The sequence below is a fragment of the Citrus clementina genome, unplaced genomic scaffold, assembly GCF_000493195.1.
Source record: "Citrus clementina cultivar Clemenules unplaced genomic scaffold, Citrus_clementina_v1.0 scaffold_6, whole genome shotgun sequence".
Taxonomy (NCBI): domain Eukaryota; kingdom Viridiplantae; phylum Streptophyta; class Magnoliopsida; order Sapindales; family Rutaceae; genus Citrus; species Citrus x clementina.
Genome location: NW_006262139.1, coordinates 22,977,928 through 22,993,105, shown reverse-complemented (window position 1 = coordinate 22,993,105; position 15,178 = coordinate 22,977,928). Strand labels below are relative to the sequence as shown.

At 32.3% G+C, this 15,178-nt stretch overlaps 2 protein-coding genes across 2 annotated transcripts; both read right to left on the bottom strand.

Annotated features, from left to right (window-relative positions):
• Positions 1 to 5,792: 5,792 nt before the first annotated feature.
• On the bottom strand, positions 5,793 to 7,841 carry LOC18039179 (putative glutamine amidotransferase GAT1_2.1). Its single transcript, XM_006430665.2, has 4 exons — positions 7,557 to 7,841; positions 6,735 to 7,465; positions 6,439 to 6,645; positions 5,793 to 6,336 (listed from the first exon to the last, which is right to left on the bottom strand). Exons 1-4 carry the CDS (start codon positions 7,645 to 7,647, stop codon positions 6,085 to 6,087), a joined length of 1,281 nt encoding a protein of 426 aa, XP_006430728.1. The 5' UTR covers positions 7,648 to 7,841; the 3' UTR covers positions 5,793 to 6,084.
• Positions 7,842 to 14,612: 6,771 nt separating this feature from the next.
• LOC18039178 (non-specific lipid-transfer protein 2) lies at positions 14,613 to 14,924 on the bottom strand. The gene has a single exon (XM_006430664.2). The coding sequence runs from the start codon at positions 14,922 to 14,924 to the stop codon at positions 14,613 to 14,615; it is 312 nt and encodes a 103-aa protein (XP_006430727.1).
• Positions 14,925 to 15,178: the final 254 nt, after the last annotated feature.

Genomic DNA, 15,178 nt, shown 5'->3' with positions numbered 1-15,178 from the left:
ATGCTATATCAGTTTGTACAAAAATAATTTGTGGAAGAGTTTATAACTATGATATTACCCATATATCAATTGGATAATGGAATATGTTATTCTCTTGCAAAATCAATCCAATAAAAAAAAAATCAAGGGTATATTTATCTTTTTATTAACATTTAATGACATTGACGGTAGGTATGTAATCAATTATTATTGATAGTCTAACTGGAAAACTAATTGCGTTGAGGTGGAGTAATGAATTTTTAAATTACCAGGAGTAGAATAGTAGTCGGTTTATTTGAGTATGCAATGAAAGTTACCCTTATATTTACGTAAAATAAAATATATTTTTTCATTAATTAAACTATTAATTTTGCTTTTTTTTGTTTTTCCATTTACACGAAATCTTTGTTTTCTTGAAAATAAATTTATGTTTATTTTCTTACATTGACGTAACATTTAATTGAGGGCAATAATGTCTTTGTATGGTCAAAATGGTCAGCAGTTGAACTTGACCATACATGACAAGGAGACTGGGATGGGTTTGATGATGATGATGACTTAAATTAAAGTTGGGCGTTGATGGTGATGTATTAATAATAATCATGGAGCAACATAAAATTAATCCCTAAAATTAGTTGGTTTTCTTTAAACCGGATAATTACCGGTGAACCTTGTGACACATCCCTGTGCAAGGCGGTGTTTTATTCGTCCGCTTGTCACTTCAGTTTCTGTTACGAACCATTTTTATGACGCAGCAAGAGCTTATTATGTAGCGGTGGGTTGAATGATTACATGACATGCCGCATGCTAATGTCGTATGAGTAAAACAAGAAAAACACAAGGTTGCCAGAAATTGCTCAGTTTTTGACAATGAGGAAGGCTAATAAAGAATCAAAGCGTCGTTCCCATTTTTCATGAGTCTTGGGTGCCCCACGCGTTTCGGTAAATTGAAGTTTGTTTCATTATTTTTGACTTTTTGGCTAGAGATTACAGACTTCATAGAGTAATTCATTTGTTACGTGGACCGAGTAATTACTCCTCTGCTACAATAACATTCATTCAAGAATTCTTGTTCATTTGGATCCTCAATTTCCTCGGTTTCATACATAATATAACGTAGCGACCGGGCCACAAATTCTATTTCGTCTTTGAATGTAATAACGTAAGATATGGTGTTCCAAGTCTTAACTAATAAGGAGAGATGGATGCAAATTAAAAGACCCGACCGTAGATCAGCCCAGAAGCGATGAGCAATTAACAAATATGTTTTTGATATTTAAAAACATTAAAAGTAATTCACAAAAGAAAAAATAACGTTATTAATATTTATCTCCTCGTGATGATTGATGAACGCATTTTTTTAATTTTAAAATTCGGACCATACACTATTGAAATTTTTCTTTTTCTTTTTTTTCAGTAACATTTTTTGCAAGAAATTGATGGTTCGAGCTTTTAAAAGAAAATGTAGGAAGTTTACATTAAGTTTGTTATATTGAAGTAAAGGCTGGTCAAATGAACTTTCGATGTGAGCGTTGTCTACCGATGAATCAAAAGGCATGTTCGGTACTATTTTGTAGCCTATGTTTTTATTTTCATTTTAATAGTAATGGTGTAATATATGTTCGGTGGGGCCGAACTTAAAATCAAACTCTAAAATATAAGAAACATAATTTATTTTGATAGTAATAAAAGTTAAAACAAGTTAAACTGCGGGAGATATATATGCTAGTAAGATTAGTTTGTCTCCATTGGTGGTGGAGTTGGATTCATTATACCTTACTCAATTTGTTAATGGTATATGTCATACACCAGAAATATTATTTTCAGAGTTATAATGGGTTATTTCAAATATACAAACACTATTTCCAGTGAGGTAGAATTTCAAATTTCGATATATTCCTTGATGTTATAATCATGTATTAACTAAATTCTCTGATTTTCTAATTTAATCGGAGGATTATCCAAACTTTTTAGAATACTATCCGTAAGTTAATCTTTCAAATAAAATGCCCATTTATTATAAAAATAAAAATAAAAACACAATAAGTTATGCTCTAAATGACAAAACAAACTATAAAATAAATTATAAAATAATATACTATACATTCTCCAAAGCTCAGCAAATAAAATTATATTTTTATCTCTTCTTCTTCTTCTCTCCCTTCCACTGCACGTTATCTCGCACTCTCACAATCTTCTTTTCTCTCTTGCACTCTCATAATCTTCTTTTCTCTCTCTCTTACCAGAAAATCTTTTCTTTAACTCCCATCTTCTTCATCTTTTACATGTAGTTTTTTTTCCTTTTAATTTAATTTAATTTTTTCATTTCTTTAGCACGATTTTTTTACTTTTACTTTTTGGTTCATCTAACACTTCCTTGTCTTTGTTTACAGAGAGACAAATCTCTATAGATTATTGAGTCATTTTGTTATGTTTTATTCATCTGGTTTTATTTTGTTGTAAGGTCTTTGGCTTCTACTTTTGTAATTTTAAATATCTGACCATGTATTATTTGCTATCTATTTATTCCTCATCTTCTTAATCTTTTATCGATTATTTTAAATTACAATACGTAAAAAAATGTAGTAAGCAGTTGCAAAATTGTCATCAATTCATGATCATGTCTGTTAAATTTTGAGATTTGAGATGATCGAGAGCAGTTTTAGTAGCAATGTGATGTTGGTCTGTGTATATATGTCTATATATATATCTAGTCATTTTTTAGTGTGGCTTCCTCATTCTTTTTTCATGCGGACATGCTTTTAAATCGTGAGGTTTAAAAGAATTAGTTTTTAATTCTCTAAAACTGCACGGTTTTATAGTTAATTAAAAAACCAACTCTTTTAAACTGTACAATTTAACAGTGTGTTCGATAAAAAAAAATATATAGACGTCCCACTTGAGAATGATTATATATATAAGCATTTCATTGATTTTTTTTTTTTAATGCTTGCCATGGGTGCAAATGGCTGCCGTGGATGAGGATTAGAATTTCTTATAGAACTTTATCTTCTTAAGAGTAAATGCTTCCATTGATATAGTAATGTTTCTTTTGATCTTAATTAATTTTTTGAATACCAAATTACCAATTGAGACAATGCTTGAGGACTTTAATCCTTTAATACCTGACTTAATTTTAATCTAAGAACAATAACAAGTGCAAGACATTTTTATTATTGAAGTTATTATATTTATTAACAAATGCAACACATTTTATTATGACTTCAATGTTTAATAAAGATTGTTTTTGAAAATGGTATTACAAAACACATATTCACTATTTTTATTATTTTCAATTGTGTCTATTGAATACATTTTACTGTTTTCAATTTTAAAATGTAGGATATAAAAAATAATACTAGATGTTTACTTCAATTCAAAATATAATAATTGCAAAAAAAAATCATTTTTATTCTTATGTTTAGTTTTAGAAAATATCAATTTAAAAACAATACCGAGACTCTTAGATTTTGTGAACAATCATAACCTCATAAATGAGATTGGAAATTAGAGTTGGCAATTTGTGGGATTGTGTCGAGCTTTTTAAAGTTTAGACTTAAGCCCACATTATTGAAAACAATCGCAAGCCTTCCAAAAGCCTGTCCAAACCTAGACTTGGGCCAAGCCTGGGTTTTTTCATCAATTATGAAATAATTTTTAAATAAAATAAAAAATTAAATTAAAGATAATTATCTAATATATAATAGAATAACAATTCAATACACAAAAATATTAGTACACACAACATAATAAATTACAAGTATTAATATTAAAAAAATATTAATTTAATATTTTAAGTTTTTCTTTTTTATTTAAATTTCTCTTTATTTTTATTTATAAATTAATTTATATTTTTTTACCCATATTCAAACCCAACCGATAAAAATCAGACTTCAAGTCTACGGGGTTTTTTTACCATCCCTATTGAGAATTCGAGTTTTCTGGTGCAGTCAAACTTTTGATGCAGGATCATACAACTGCCAATGAATTTTTTTAAAAAACAAAAACAAAACCTGCGTTGAGCTTAAGATACATCATAAAAAGCAAACTTATTATGAAAGTAATATTAGTAGACTTATTATGTAACATTAAAAAAATACATTTTAAGAAATAGGTAACTTCAATTTCCTTGAAACCCTACCCCCCGAAGTCTTTTGGTTGCCATAGCCAACACGCGGTGGCCTGATCTCAGTGGATTCTGAAGCTGATGCGTGAGGGAGAGTCGTCGAAATTAATACCGCATGGCGACCGGGGACTGCAAGACAAGTGCAATCAATTCGCGTGACTAAAAGGCTCGCAAATTACACGTGAGTTGAAGATTTTTTTAACAAGAAGGGTCTGAGAGTCAAATCACAGTTTCCGCGTCAAGCCAACGCCGGGCAGTTTCACGAGATAAATGACCGAGTGATGAAGTGGCGTGTAAACCATGTTTATGTTTTTTATTGGCGATGCAGCTCATAAAGCATCCACCGTAGGATCAAAAAATGTGTTGCAATTAACTAGATTAATACATACATACATACATTATATATATATATGTATGTATGTATGTATGTATGTATGTATGTATTCATCTATGGTATGGTCCGGTCCCTATGTTCGTCGTGTGGTGGTTGTAAGAATTGATTGAAAAGCGCCTTTGCTTGCTTTTACCATAATTCTTAGTTTAGGTAGAAGCAGTTATTGAAACTAAAATGGAAACATGGGAAAGAAGTGGGTGTGGATTATTGTAACTTCAATTTAATGGCATTAGAAATTATGAATGAGGGAATTAGTCATATCAGTAATTAACGTTAAGGAAGGATTAGATTAAAATAGAATCTTAATCTTAATTTTTTTTTAATAGAAATGAGCAATATCAATTCAGTACCTTATCTTTTTAAATTTGTTTTTTAACCTAGAGGGCCAAGGCCCCTCTCAGGGACCCATACCATACATCTATAGCGAGCAGCCCATTAATCTAGCCCACGTGTGTGTGTTTTTATGTTATTTTTTTAACACCGATAAATTTCCAATGAGAGAACTATTAGGATTAGCTAAATCATTTCTATTATTATATAACTTGAATTTCTTAATTCGCAATGAATGTTTATACTCAAAGGAGTATGGGTGATTAATCTCATTTAAAAATAAATTTCTCTTAATTCCATATTAATTTTTGCAAAAATTATCTTTCAATGAGGCAATTTTTTACGCATTTTGATATTGAGATCAAATTTATTTATTATTATTTATTGTCATAATGTTGCCCCCACATGAATCAATTTTCTGCATCCGCACTAGTATGTATTCATCCTCGTTATTTTTGGAAGGGACTGCTCTGACTGCACTGGGAGGATACCCTGGCCACCCCTTGTGGAGGGAATGGCTTAGTGCCACCGACCAAATGGCAGGGGGCCCTCATGGCTGTTTGTTAATCCAACCATTTGTGTGTGTGTGTGTGTGTGTGTGTGTTTTTTTTTAATATATATAGGGTTTGTTAATCCATTTAATTGCTCTCTAAGTCTCTATAAACCACTCATTCACACTAAAAGCAGTAGGTTGTCAACTAATAAATCAACTTTATCTTTCATGACTGTGGTGTATGAGTGAGTTGTCAAGCAAATCCTCATTTACTTATAATATCTTGACTTCATTTACAAATATAGATGCAAGTCAAGAAAAGTAATGAAAAAGCTTTGTCATTATGTATCAAACCAAACATCAAATCACTCTTTTGAATTTGATCCTACTACCACCAATATTGCAAAAAGTGGGTCACATAAAGACGCACGAAATTGGAAATCACATTGAAAAGACGATAACCTGGCACCTGTATCAATGATATTTGAATTGAACCACACAAGAAATTTGCAGTTTCGATGATTCACCAACTTTGCAATTTGCAAAAAGTGGCTCATAGAAGCGCATACACAAAAAGGGAAATCACATTCAGAAGACCGAAACCTGTCCATCAAGTTCAGTGTAAATCCTAATCAAATTCACAGCAAAGATTACACAAGAAACCCAAAAGCATGGACAAAAGGGGAGTAAAAAAAGAAAAAAACAAATTTAGTTGACAAAACCATTCTTTAATTCACAGCAATTCTGACCGTATCTGCCCTGTCATAAGGAGTCATTATTGACAATACCATGAAGCTTCTTTTCCAGCACTTCTGAACAAATCTGGCCCATCGTAAAGTAAAAAGACATGAGATCAGATAGCTGCTCCACTGACATTTTCCCTATTACATTCCGGGCTAATCTTTCTCTTTCCTCGTTCAACTTCAATCTCTCCAAATATGAACTTCCATTTCTAATAGTTGCTCCCATTTGCTTCAATCTATTCTCTTGCTGCAAACTCAGAGCTGTGTTTGACTGCAAACAAGAAATAATATATCACAAGTCAGATAAAAGGTTATGTAACACATAATGCAAACAAATAATCAGAAAATTTGAATCAAGAATTTTGTGGGATACCTCAAGAAACTCTGCCCCTGCTTGAAGTTCAGATTCTTTTGATGGATTCATCCCATTACCAGTAATGTATATATTCCTTGCCAATGAGAAACTTCGAACTATTGTTCTTCTTTTGTTCTCCATTTCTTTGTTTAGATTTAGAGGCTTTGGAACAGCAGTTGCAATATTAAGCTTCTTCTGGTAAGCGATCACTGCTTTCACAAATTCCTGCACAAATTTAAGAACCAAATAAATAAAATTGGAATAAACATTTTCAATATTGTATCAAAAAACCACACTGGTGAGAATTATAAAACCTGATAAGCGGACGGGCACCCTGGATAATCAAATTCATCAGAATCAGGCCGCCGCATTCGCTCTGGATGAAACTGAAGCCCCATTATGAACTTACCCTCTCCAGGATTATAAGCATCAGGATCATAAAACCCTTCAATCAAACCATCAGGTGCAAAAGCCATAGGCACAAAACGTTGTGCCAATCTCTTAACACCTTGGTGATGATAACTATTAACCCAAATCTCCATTTTCTCTTCTTCCAGAGAATCCTTAAACCAATCATGCAAAGGCGTATCCTTCACGACCTTCACCACATGTCTATGCCCATCGTAATTGTCATAATCGATGTGCACAACCCTCTGATTTTCAGGGCACTTTCTTGAAACTTCCTTCTCTATGTCCTGGTAAAGGGTACCCCCACATGCAACGTTTAGGACCTGTGACCCTCTGCAAATTCCCAAATAAGGTATGTTTCTTTCGAGGCAAAGCTTTGCTAGCCTTAACTCAATTGAATCCTTTTCTTTATCAATTGCTGTATCACTTGCGTGCAATCTCCTGATTTCTTCCAATTCTTCTGGTGAAAGATTTGACGTTTCGGCTTCGTATAAAGAAGGATCAATATCTTCTCCTTCACATAGAAGAACGCCATGAATTGGCTCGAAGCTGTCTAGTAACATATGCACCCCGCTTACTCGGGGCACAATAGCTGGTACTGCCCCGTAACCGACTATAAGATCAAGATGATATTCACCTGAAAATTAATTATCTAAATGATCACAAGAGCAAAAAAAAAAATGTCATATAATATGAAACACATTAAATTTGAGAGAGAGGGTGAGTACCAACAAAATCTACGAATTTGTTTTTGCGGACGCTGCGTCTAGAGACGATGAGAACACGAGGGAGGATCACAGAGAGATCGTGAGCAGCCATTGATTAATAAATAAGGCTTAGTTAGCTTCTGTTAGCACATGTAAATTAAGCTTCTGCTATGGGTTCTATTTATATATATCAGAGGAGAGATCAAAATCGAATAGGGTTTGATTTGCTTCTAATTAGTATTAGTTTATTCTGGATGGCTGGAGAGTTGAACATGTGCGCACAGTCCAGTCGCCGCGTTTAATAACTCCTCGTCCTAGTGTTAGGGTCTGCGTGCCACAACTTATAATGGTGTTACCATATTACACACAATTTAATTTTTTTAATTTAATTTTTTAATTTATTATTAATTTATTAAATTCTGCTTACCCTTCTTATATTTCAAGCACTAATAATGGTACAATTTAGAAATGGTTGTTAATAGAAATTTTTTTAAATAATTAATATTTATGTATTGAAATTATAATGTTAAATGGTGCAATGTGACGTGCATATTGGTACCTACGTAGTAACGTTAATGAACTCGAAAGAAGTGACGAACAGACACAGAACATGGACCGCGTTTCCTGGATTTTAAGAATACGTGGAGACTATTGACACGTGGCCGGCTAATGCTTATCTTGACCCTTTGAATCCAAGGGAGGCGTGCCTGAGTCAGGTCAAAGCCGAGGAGGAGCTGACGTGGGGACAGCTGAAGTAGCAAAGTTATTTATGAATTGGATTTACATGCTAGAGGGGCAAGGGTCCTATTTGATATTGTACTTGCACAGTTGTGTTTACAATGTTAAAGCATTTGATAAGTATTTGTTGCTGTGGTTTAGAAAGTTAAGTTGATTAAGAATTATGTATTTTATTAGATATCATTAATTTTTTTTTCATAATTATAATTTTTTTCAGTAGTTGTGGTTTAAATGTTATAACACTTTTGTAGACAAAATATAAATCAAGTTCGCTTGGTTTGTTTTATAAAATTCAATAAATTCAATATGCCATACTCAATTTATAGAAGTTTTAGAGATAAACAAGAGAAACAATTCTTTTTCATTGTGGGGGGTTTGAAAATATTGTCTGAATATTTTTAAAAATTTAATACACGCTTGAAACCTCCTCCTCGCTCGTATCAACGAGATCAGGCACGTAAGCTTAAAAATGTACATTTTATATTTACCAATTAAATGAAATCAAATTTTCAAATCAAGTTTTTACAAGAGCTAAAAAGTTATTCTCGCCTTAGCTTTTAATTATTGACCGCAAACATGGTTCGAGCGAAGGGTTTATCTGGGAGCGGGCTTGTTATGGGGGAGGTCTATCCCATCTAATTATAGTGGCAAGAGTCAAGACTCCAGAAATCTGCCTAATCCTACCAAAGATTATGGTGTAATTAAAAGCTTTGATGATCGTTATGTGGAATTATTAAAAAAAAGATCAGTTAGTTAATGATCCTTGTGAGGTGGGTGATGACGATACTTCTGTTGTCGGCATGCAACTGTTTATTATGGGGGTCGTGTATTGAGTCTCGACTTGTGTATTTATGCATGCACGTCCATCTGTTGCACCTTCGTCGCAGCGAGAGCTATGGTCTCCGATGGATTGTATTTGTCCAATCCTTCCAGAAATTCAAAATTGCCCACGAGCTCGATTTAGTAATACCATATGCCACGTATACACTGCATGCATTGATTAATTTTAACTATACCAATGTAATTAGCAAATTTTAAACTAATGAATATATGTGTTAGAATTTTGTTTAAGCATATATTTTTTTGTAAACTGATACATTATATGACGTTTTTAACTATAAGAGTGAGATTTTATTTCGAACATCTATTTACCACATGGATACTATAATAGTTGGTAAATTACTTCACTCAGTGTTGTGATAAGTTGGACTTAAAATGAATTTTCACAATGGAAATATGCGTGCACGGCTATTTTTATTAAATTAAAGTGCATGATGTGATTGTCAATAAACTAGGGGAATAGAAATTAATAATTGAACGAAAATAAAACTAAGGACGTAGGAGATATTTTGGCTAATATACAGTATCTAAATCTTGATTGACATTCTTTTATTAGATAATGGGATAAAGTAAAGGTCTAATTAGTATTGAGATACTACAGCTTAAAAACTATAGTTATTGTTGAGTGTTTAGTAAATTACTATTTATAGGATAAAAGTTGATGCTTTTTATAAATATAATTATCAAAATTTATCAAACAATTTAATATTTAGAATATTTTTAGTCAAATAAAATTAAATTTATTTAAAAAAACAGCTAGGCCAGCTTTAAGTGGAATTGACTTGTTTGGTTTAGCTATCGACTAATGCCTTTCACACCCCTTTAAAATACTTATAAAACTCTACGTAATTAAAGTTATATTGTTAGAGAAAATTATATAAAAGGATAAATATTTATTTAACTAGTTATATTGTTATTACCTTTTATTGTTTTCGATAATTTATATTAAAATATTGTTACATATAATGGAATATAGTTAAATGAAATAAAAAAATTCGTAAACAGAATTTACAAACTCATTGCTAAATATAGTTCTTACAGAGAAAATAATAATTTGAGGGAAACGATGAGTTCTCATTGGATCAAGAATTAAGATATATAGATTAAAAACTTGACAATATTTGTTTCTTTCAAAAACAAAATTAATACACACACTATAAGTATTAAAATCCGACTCTCTTAAACCACATAATTTAAGAGCATGTTCACATAAAAAAAATGAAAAAAGAGAGCTCCCTCACTAGAGAAGGGAAAAAAAGAAAAGACAAGCTTTAATTTAAAATTCTTGACATTCATCTTCTTTACTTGCGGTATTTATTATAGAAAACAATAGCATGGCGGATTGATAAAAAGAGGGCCAGCGAATGAGGACTATAATGAAGAAATTATAAACATAAATGCATAGTAACATAATTCATTAAGAAATAGGGGGATGACAAGAAATTGATAAAATTGATGACCACTTATTTATTATTATGTGATGCAAATATTCTGTAATTAAAGGCAGTATCTTTGTGCCAATGGGCTTGTAGCCCATTGGCATGCCCATGCCCTCCTCAACCTTGAGGGCATGGGTTCAAGTCCTAGCGCTGTCTCCTTGTATAATGAGAGTTAGTTGACTTCTCATATTGAAGTTATATTGAGGTATGATTGATTTTCCTTTAATATTAATAGTGAGGATAAATTTTTTTTCAGGTTAGTGAGGATTGATATTCGGACTGTGTTGTAATAAAATTACTACTCAGGACAAGTCTCGACGGATTTTTGATTATAAAATATCATGATTATAATATATCAGTGTATCAAAAAAAAAAAAAAAGACAGTATCTTTGTCATTGTGCATGTGAATTAAAGCATCTTATCCCTTCAATTAAGTTTTTTAAAATAATAATAATAATATAAAATATTTATGATAGGAAATTATAGAATAATGATGACATAAGCGATGATATAAGTAATGATGCAATAAGAAATATTTATAAATTCTAAAATTTACAATTATATTATGGAAGGATAAATCTCAACCATTAATCAAAATTTATGATGGCAAAATCATAGCCATCTACTAGTTTTAGGAAATCATATAAATGCCCCTAGCCCTTCCATTTGCTATATAACCTTAGAAATTCTATTGTATTCTATCCTAAGATATAACATCAAAGAGTAAAGAAATCATTAAGTTAGTAAAAAATTAAGGAGTGTCTAGAGAAGTCAAGTTTAAGAGGTAAGTAACATTTCAACAATGTACGCACACACACACATATATTATTTATATATATATATATAATTTATATTATGCGTACATCCGGATATAATCAAATTTGCAGTCTTTTAATTTTCACCGTCCTATACAATTTGTGACTTAGATTTTCCAAATAATGTATTAAAATGTAAAAGGTGACGGGCATACTCTTATTTATTTGTTAGACAAGATCTCGAAGTCCCTGACTTTACTCTTGTTTCGCAATCATGGACGGTGAACTACATTTATTTTGGAGCCATTGATCAATTTAATTCTAAATATTTGCTATTCCATTTTTCAGTGCTTTTGATTCCATTTCCAGCACAAGAAATTTTTCAAAGCAACGTGTGTGTGACCGCGCGCGCGTTATACACGTTGTAAAATTAAAGGCAGTATCTTTGTCATTGTGCGGGTCAATTAGAGGCAATATTCAAGTAAAGGAAATCATTGATAAAGCTGACAAAATTGATTACTTATTTATTATCATGTGATACACATGTTCTTTAATTAATTAAGCATATGTAACACTCGGTGAATACTATAAAGTTGCTTGACTCTTCAAGGAGCTTTTATAAAATAAAACAAATCAAATAGATACTCTGGAGAAATTAATGTCGATAATGGAGCATCCGAATAAAAGTCATTACGATAATTAATTGCACTTTTCAATTCAATACTATTTCTTTCAAAGGGGAAACATAAACTAAAGAGGGGGGGGGGGGGGGGGGGGGGGGACTCATATATGTATGACTGAATTAAAGTGACAACAGCAGCGTGACAAAGCACTAATCGGGAGCACACATCAGATTGGACAATTGTCCTGTTGACATTGCTCCAAGTACATTACCTGGCAACTTCTTGTCCGGATTCAATTTCATTCTCAAGTAGGAAGATGAATTTCTAACTGTTGCCCCCATTTGCATCAGCCTTAGACTCATCTCATATTCCTGGAAACCTGGAGCCGCAATATCGGACTGCAAAAATAACAAAAGTAGACACCGAACTAACACGTTAATTTATTACCTCAAGAAATTCTGCCACAGCTTGAAGTTCAGATTCTTCTGATGGATGCGCCGTTTGGCCTGAGATGTTTATATCTTTTGCAGGAGAGAAACTTTTAACAAGTACTTTGCTCTTCCCAATTTTCTGCTTTAGAGGTATAAAATTGGGCACATATGATGCCCTATTCATCCTCTTCTGGTAAGCAATCACTGCCTTTACAAATTCTTGAAGTTTTATTTCAAACTAATCAATGCTGTATCATTAATTATAAAAAAATTAATTAAAAACATATAAAAATAAAATAAAAACATTATTTTATCTTATAAACAATTGGACATCCAGGATAGTCAAATTCTTCAGAACTGGGCAGCCTCATTCGCTCAGAATGAAATTGTAGTCCTACTAAGAACTTACCCTCTCGAGGATTATAAGCTTCAGGGTCATAGAACCCTTCAATTAAACCATCAGGTGCGAAAGCCATCGGAAAAAATCTTTGGGCTAATCTTTTAACAACTTGATGGTGATAATTATTCACCAAAACTTCCATATTTTCTTTATCAATAGAATCCTTGAACCAATTTTGCCAAGGGGTATTTTCAACTACCTTTATCATATGCCTATGCCCATCATAATCATCATAGTTGATGTGACTCACTCTATGAGTACCATTAGGGCATTTATTTGAAAGTTCAGTACTCACATCTTGATAAAGGGTGCCTCCACAAGCAACATTTAGGATTTAAGAACCCTTCAAATTCCCAATATTGGTATGCCTCTTTCAAGGCAAAGTTTTGCTAGTGAATTAATACCCCATCGATCCCTCCATCATAATATTATATAGCCGTTGAATGTTCTTCTCCTCCACAAATCAACCAGGGACAAATAGGTAATTTAGTGGCCTTCAACTTGAACGAACGCTGTGGATGACAATTCAGTATGAGTTGTCGGCATCCAGTGGGCCCATGTCTTCAAGGAATGTCCTATTAGTGAGTCAATTGGGCTTAGATGTTCAACGAATTAGGCCCAACGTAGTTAATATTAACAAACAATTAGTAAAAGAAAAACAAATAACATCGCGTGATTTAGTGTCATTAATTACAAATCTATTTTAAAAATAAAATGCTTTCCCATGACCATTTCATCAATTCAAGAGGATTACTTTCTCTCCTTTTTTTTTTCAATTACAAAAATCCGCTAATTTAGATTTTATCTAATACAAAAAATATGAACAAAAATTAGTTGATGAAGTGATGATACAGTGTGAGTATCAATGTAGATGATTTGTCATTGTTCTTGCTCCTTATATTTATTATTATTAGCAAAACGTGTTAATCAAAGCATTTTTTTTTCATACCAAGGACTTCACTTAATGAGAAGATTATGACTTGTTAATTTGAGCGCTAATAGACATAAAATTGATTGTTCCGATCAAATACCTTTTATTTTAGATTTTGATATTTTTAAATGTGCCATTAGCATACACCTCCGTGATAGAAACTAGATAACAATAAAAAAAAAAAAAGGAGACCATTTATACTATCAAATATATTTTGGTTCATTAACAGTCACAATATAGATATTGATGTTTCATTAATACAAAACAAGTAATTAGTTGAGAATCATAAACTTTGATCATAAAAAACTATAATGTTTTTCAATAAGATATGATTGAAGCAATGACCAATGAGATGTTCTTGAGAATAAAACTTTGTATTGATTTGTGGAGGAGAAGAACATTCAACGGCTATATAATATCATAATTGAGAAGGCTTTAACTCGATCTTAAGGAGAAAAAGAAAAACACTACTCTTCAAAATTATCTCATTTTAATCAATTGGTTTATATAGAAGGAAGGCGTCTAATTGAATTCTAATCGCAACCCTGCAAAGATAGAAATTGCTAGCGCTGCGTGTAAATAATAGATTATCTATATTTAGATGCTAAGTTCTAGTTCTAGTACTAAAGGATAATTATTTTTAGGTTCAGATTCTAATTTTGAACTTGAATGGGTATGTGAGTTACTAATAAAAATTAAAAAAAAAAAAAACCGAATCCATATAAAGTTTCTCTATTGTTTTTGTAGATAATTAATCAAGAGATATATAAGATAAGAATTAAACGGAAGAAAAAATATGCACAGAAGTAGGAACATAACATACGACATAAATTTTTTTATTATTCATTCGTTTTGATTATTCATTATTGATTATTCATTATTGATTATCATTACACTCATTGTTAAGCAAGAAGCAAGATTAACACCTAGGAAATGGAACGCCGCAGGTTACAGCAATCCTTCTGGAATTAGGAGAATCGTAATATTGCTTGTAGAGTGGATTCCTAAGGTAAGTGCAAAGGCAGGGCCTCTGCTGCCTCAAGCTGTTGCAGCACACGGTTGATGGCGGCGCCGTCCATGTGAATGCCGGCAGGCACGGAGTCAGCTGCGAGGGATTGCAAGTCACTGCCTCAGGCACGGGCAGTTCCCTAGAAAACACTACAGTAGCCAGCAGCAGTGCTGACGCCATGAAGATGAAAGCACCAGATACATTATTGTTATTCTTCTTCATGATTTAGTCAATGGTGCATGAGGCCATGGCTTTGCCGCTGAATTATTATTTATAGATGCAAGCAAAGATCATGAGGTGATGAAAACATGCATTCGTGTGCTTTAGTTGATGCTGACAACGAATAAGGGCTTGTGAGAGGTGTCTTTTGTTGGATGGAGAGACAGGACAAGTGTTAGTTCATGAGGGTTTCTGTATAAATGTTTAGTTCATGAATGTTAATTGGCTTCATTATGTCTAACATTTCTCTTAAATTT

Bases quoted from the DNA above. Each gene is read 5' to 3' on its own strand.
- LOC18039179 (XM_006430665.2), bottom strand. From the start codon at position 7,647: ATGGCTGCTCACGATCTCTCTGTGATCCTCCCTCGTGTTCTCATCGTC. The intron at 7,466-7,556 runs GTACTCACCCTC...ATTAATTTTCAG, and splicing joins CAAATTCGTAGATTTTGTTG to GTGAATATCATCTTGATCTT. The intron at 6,337-6,438 runs GTATCCCACAAA...TCTTGTTTGCAG, and splicing joins CAGGGGCAGAGTTTCTTGAG to TCAAACACAGCTCTGAGTTT.
- LOC18039178 (XM_006430664.2), bottom strand. From the start codon at position 14,924: ATGAAGAAGAATAACAATAATGTATCTGGTGCTTTCATCTTCATGGCG.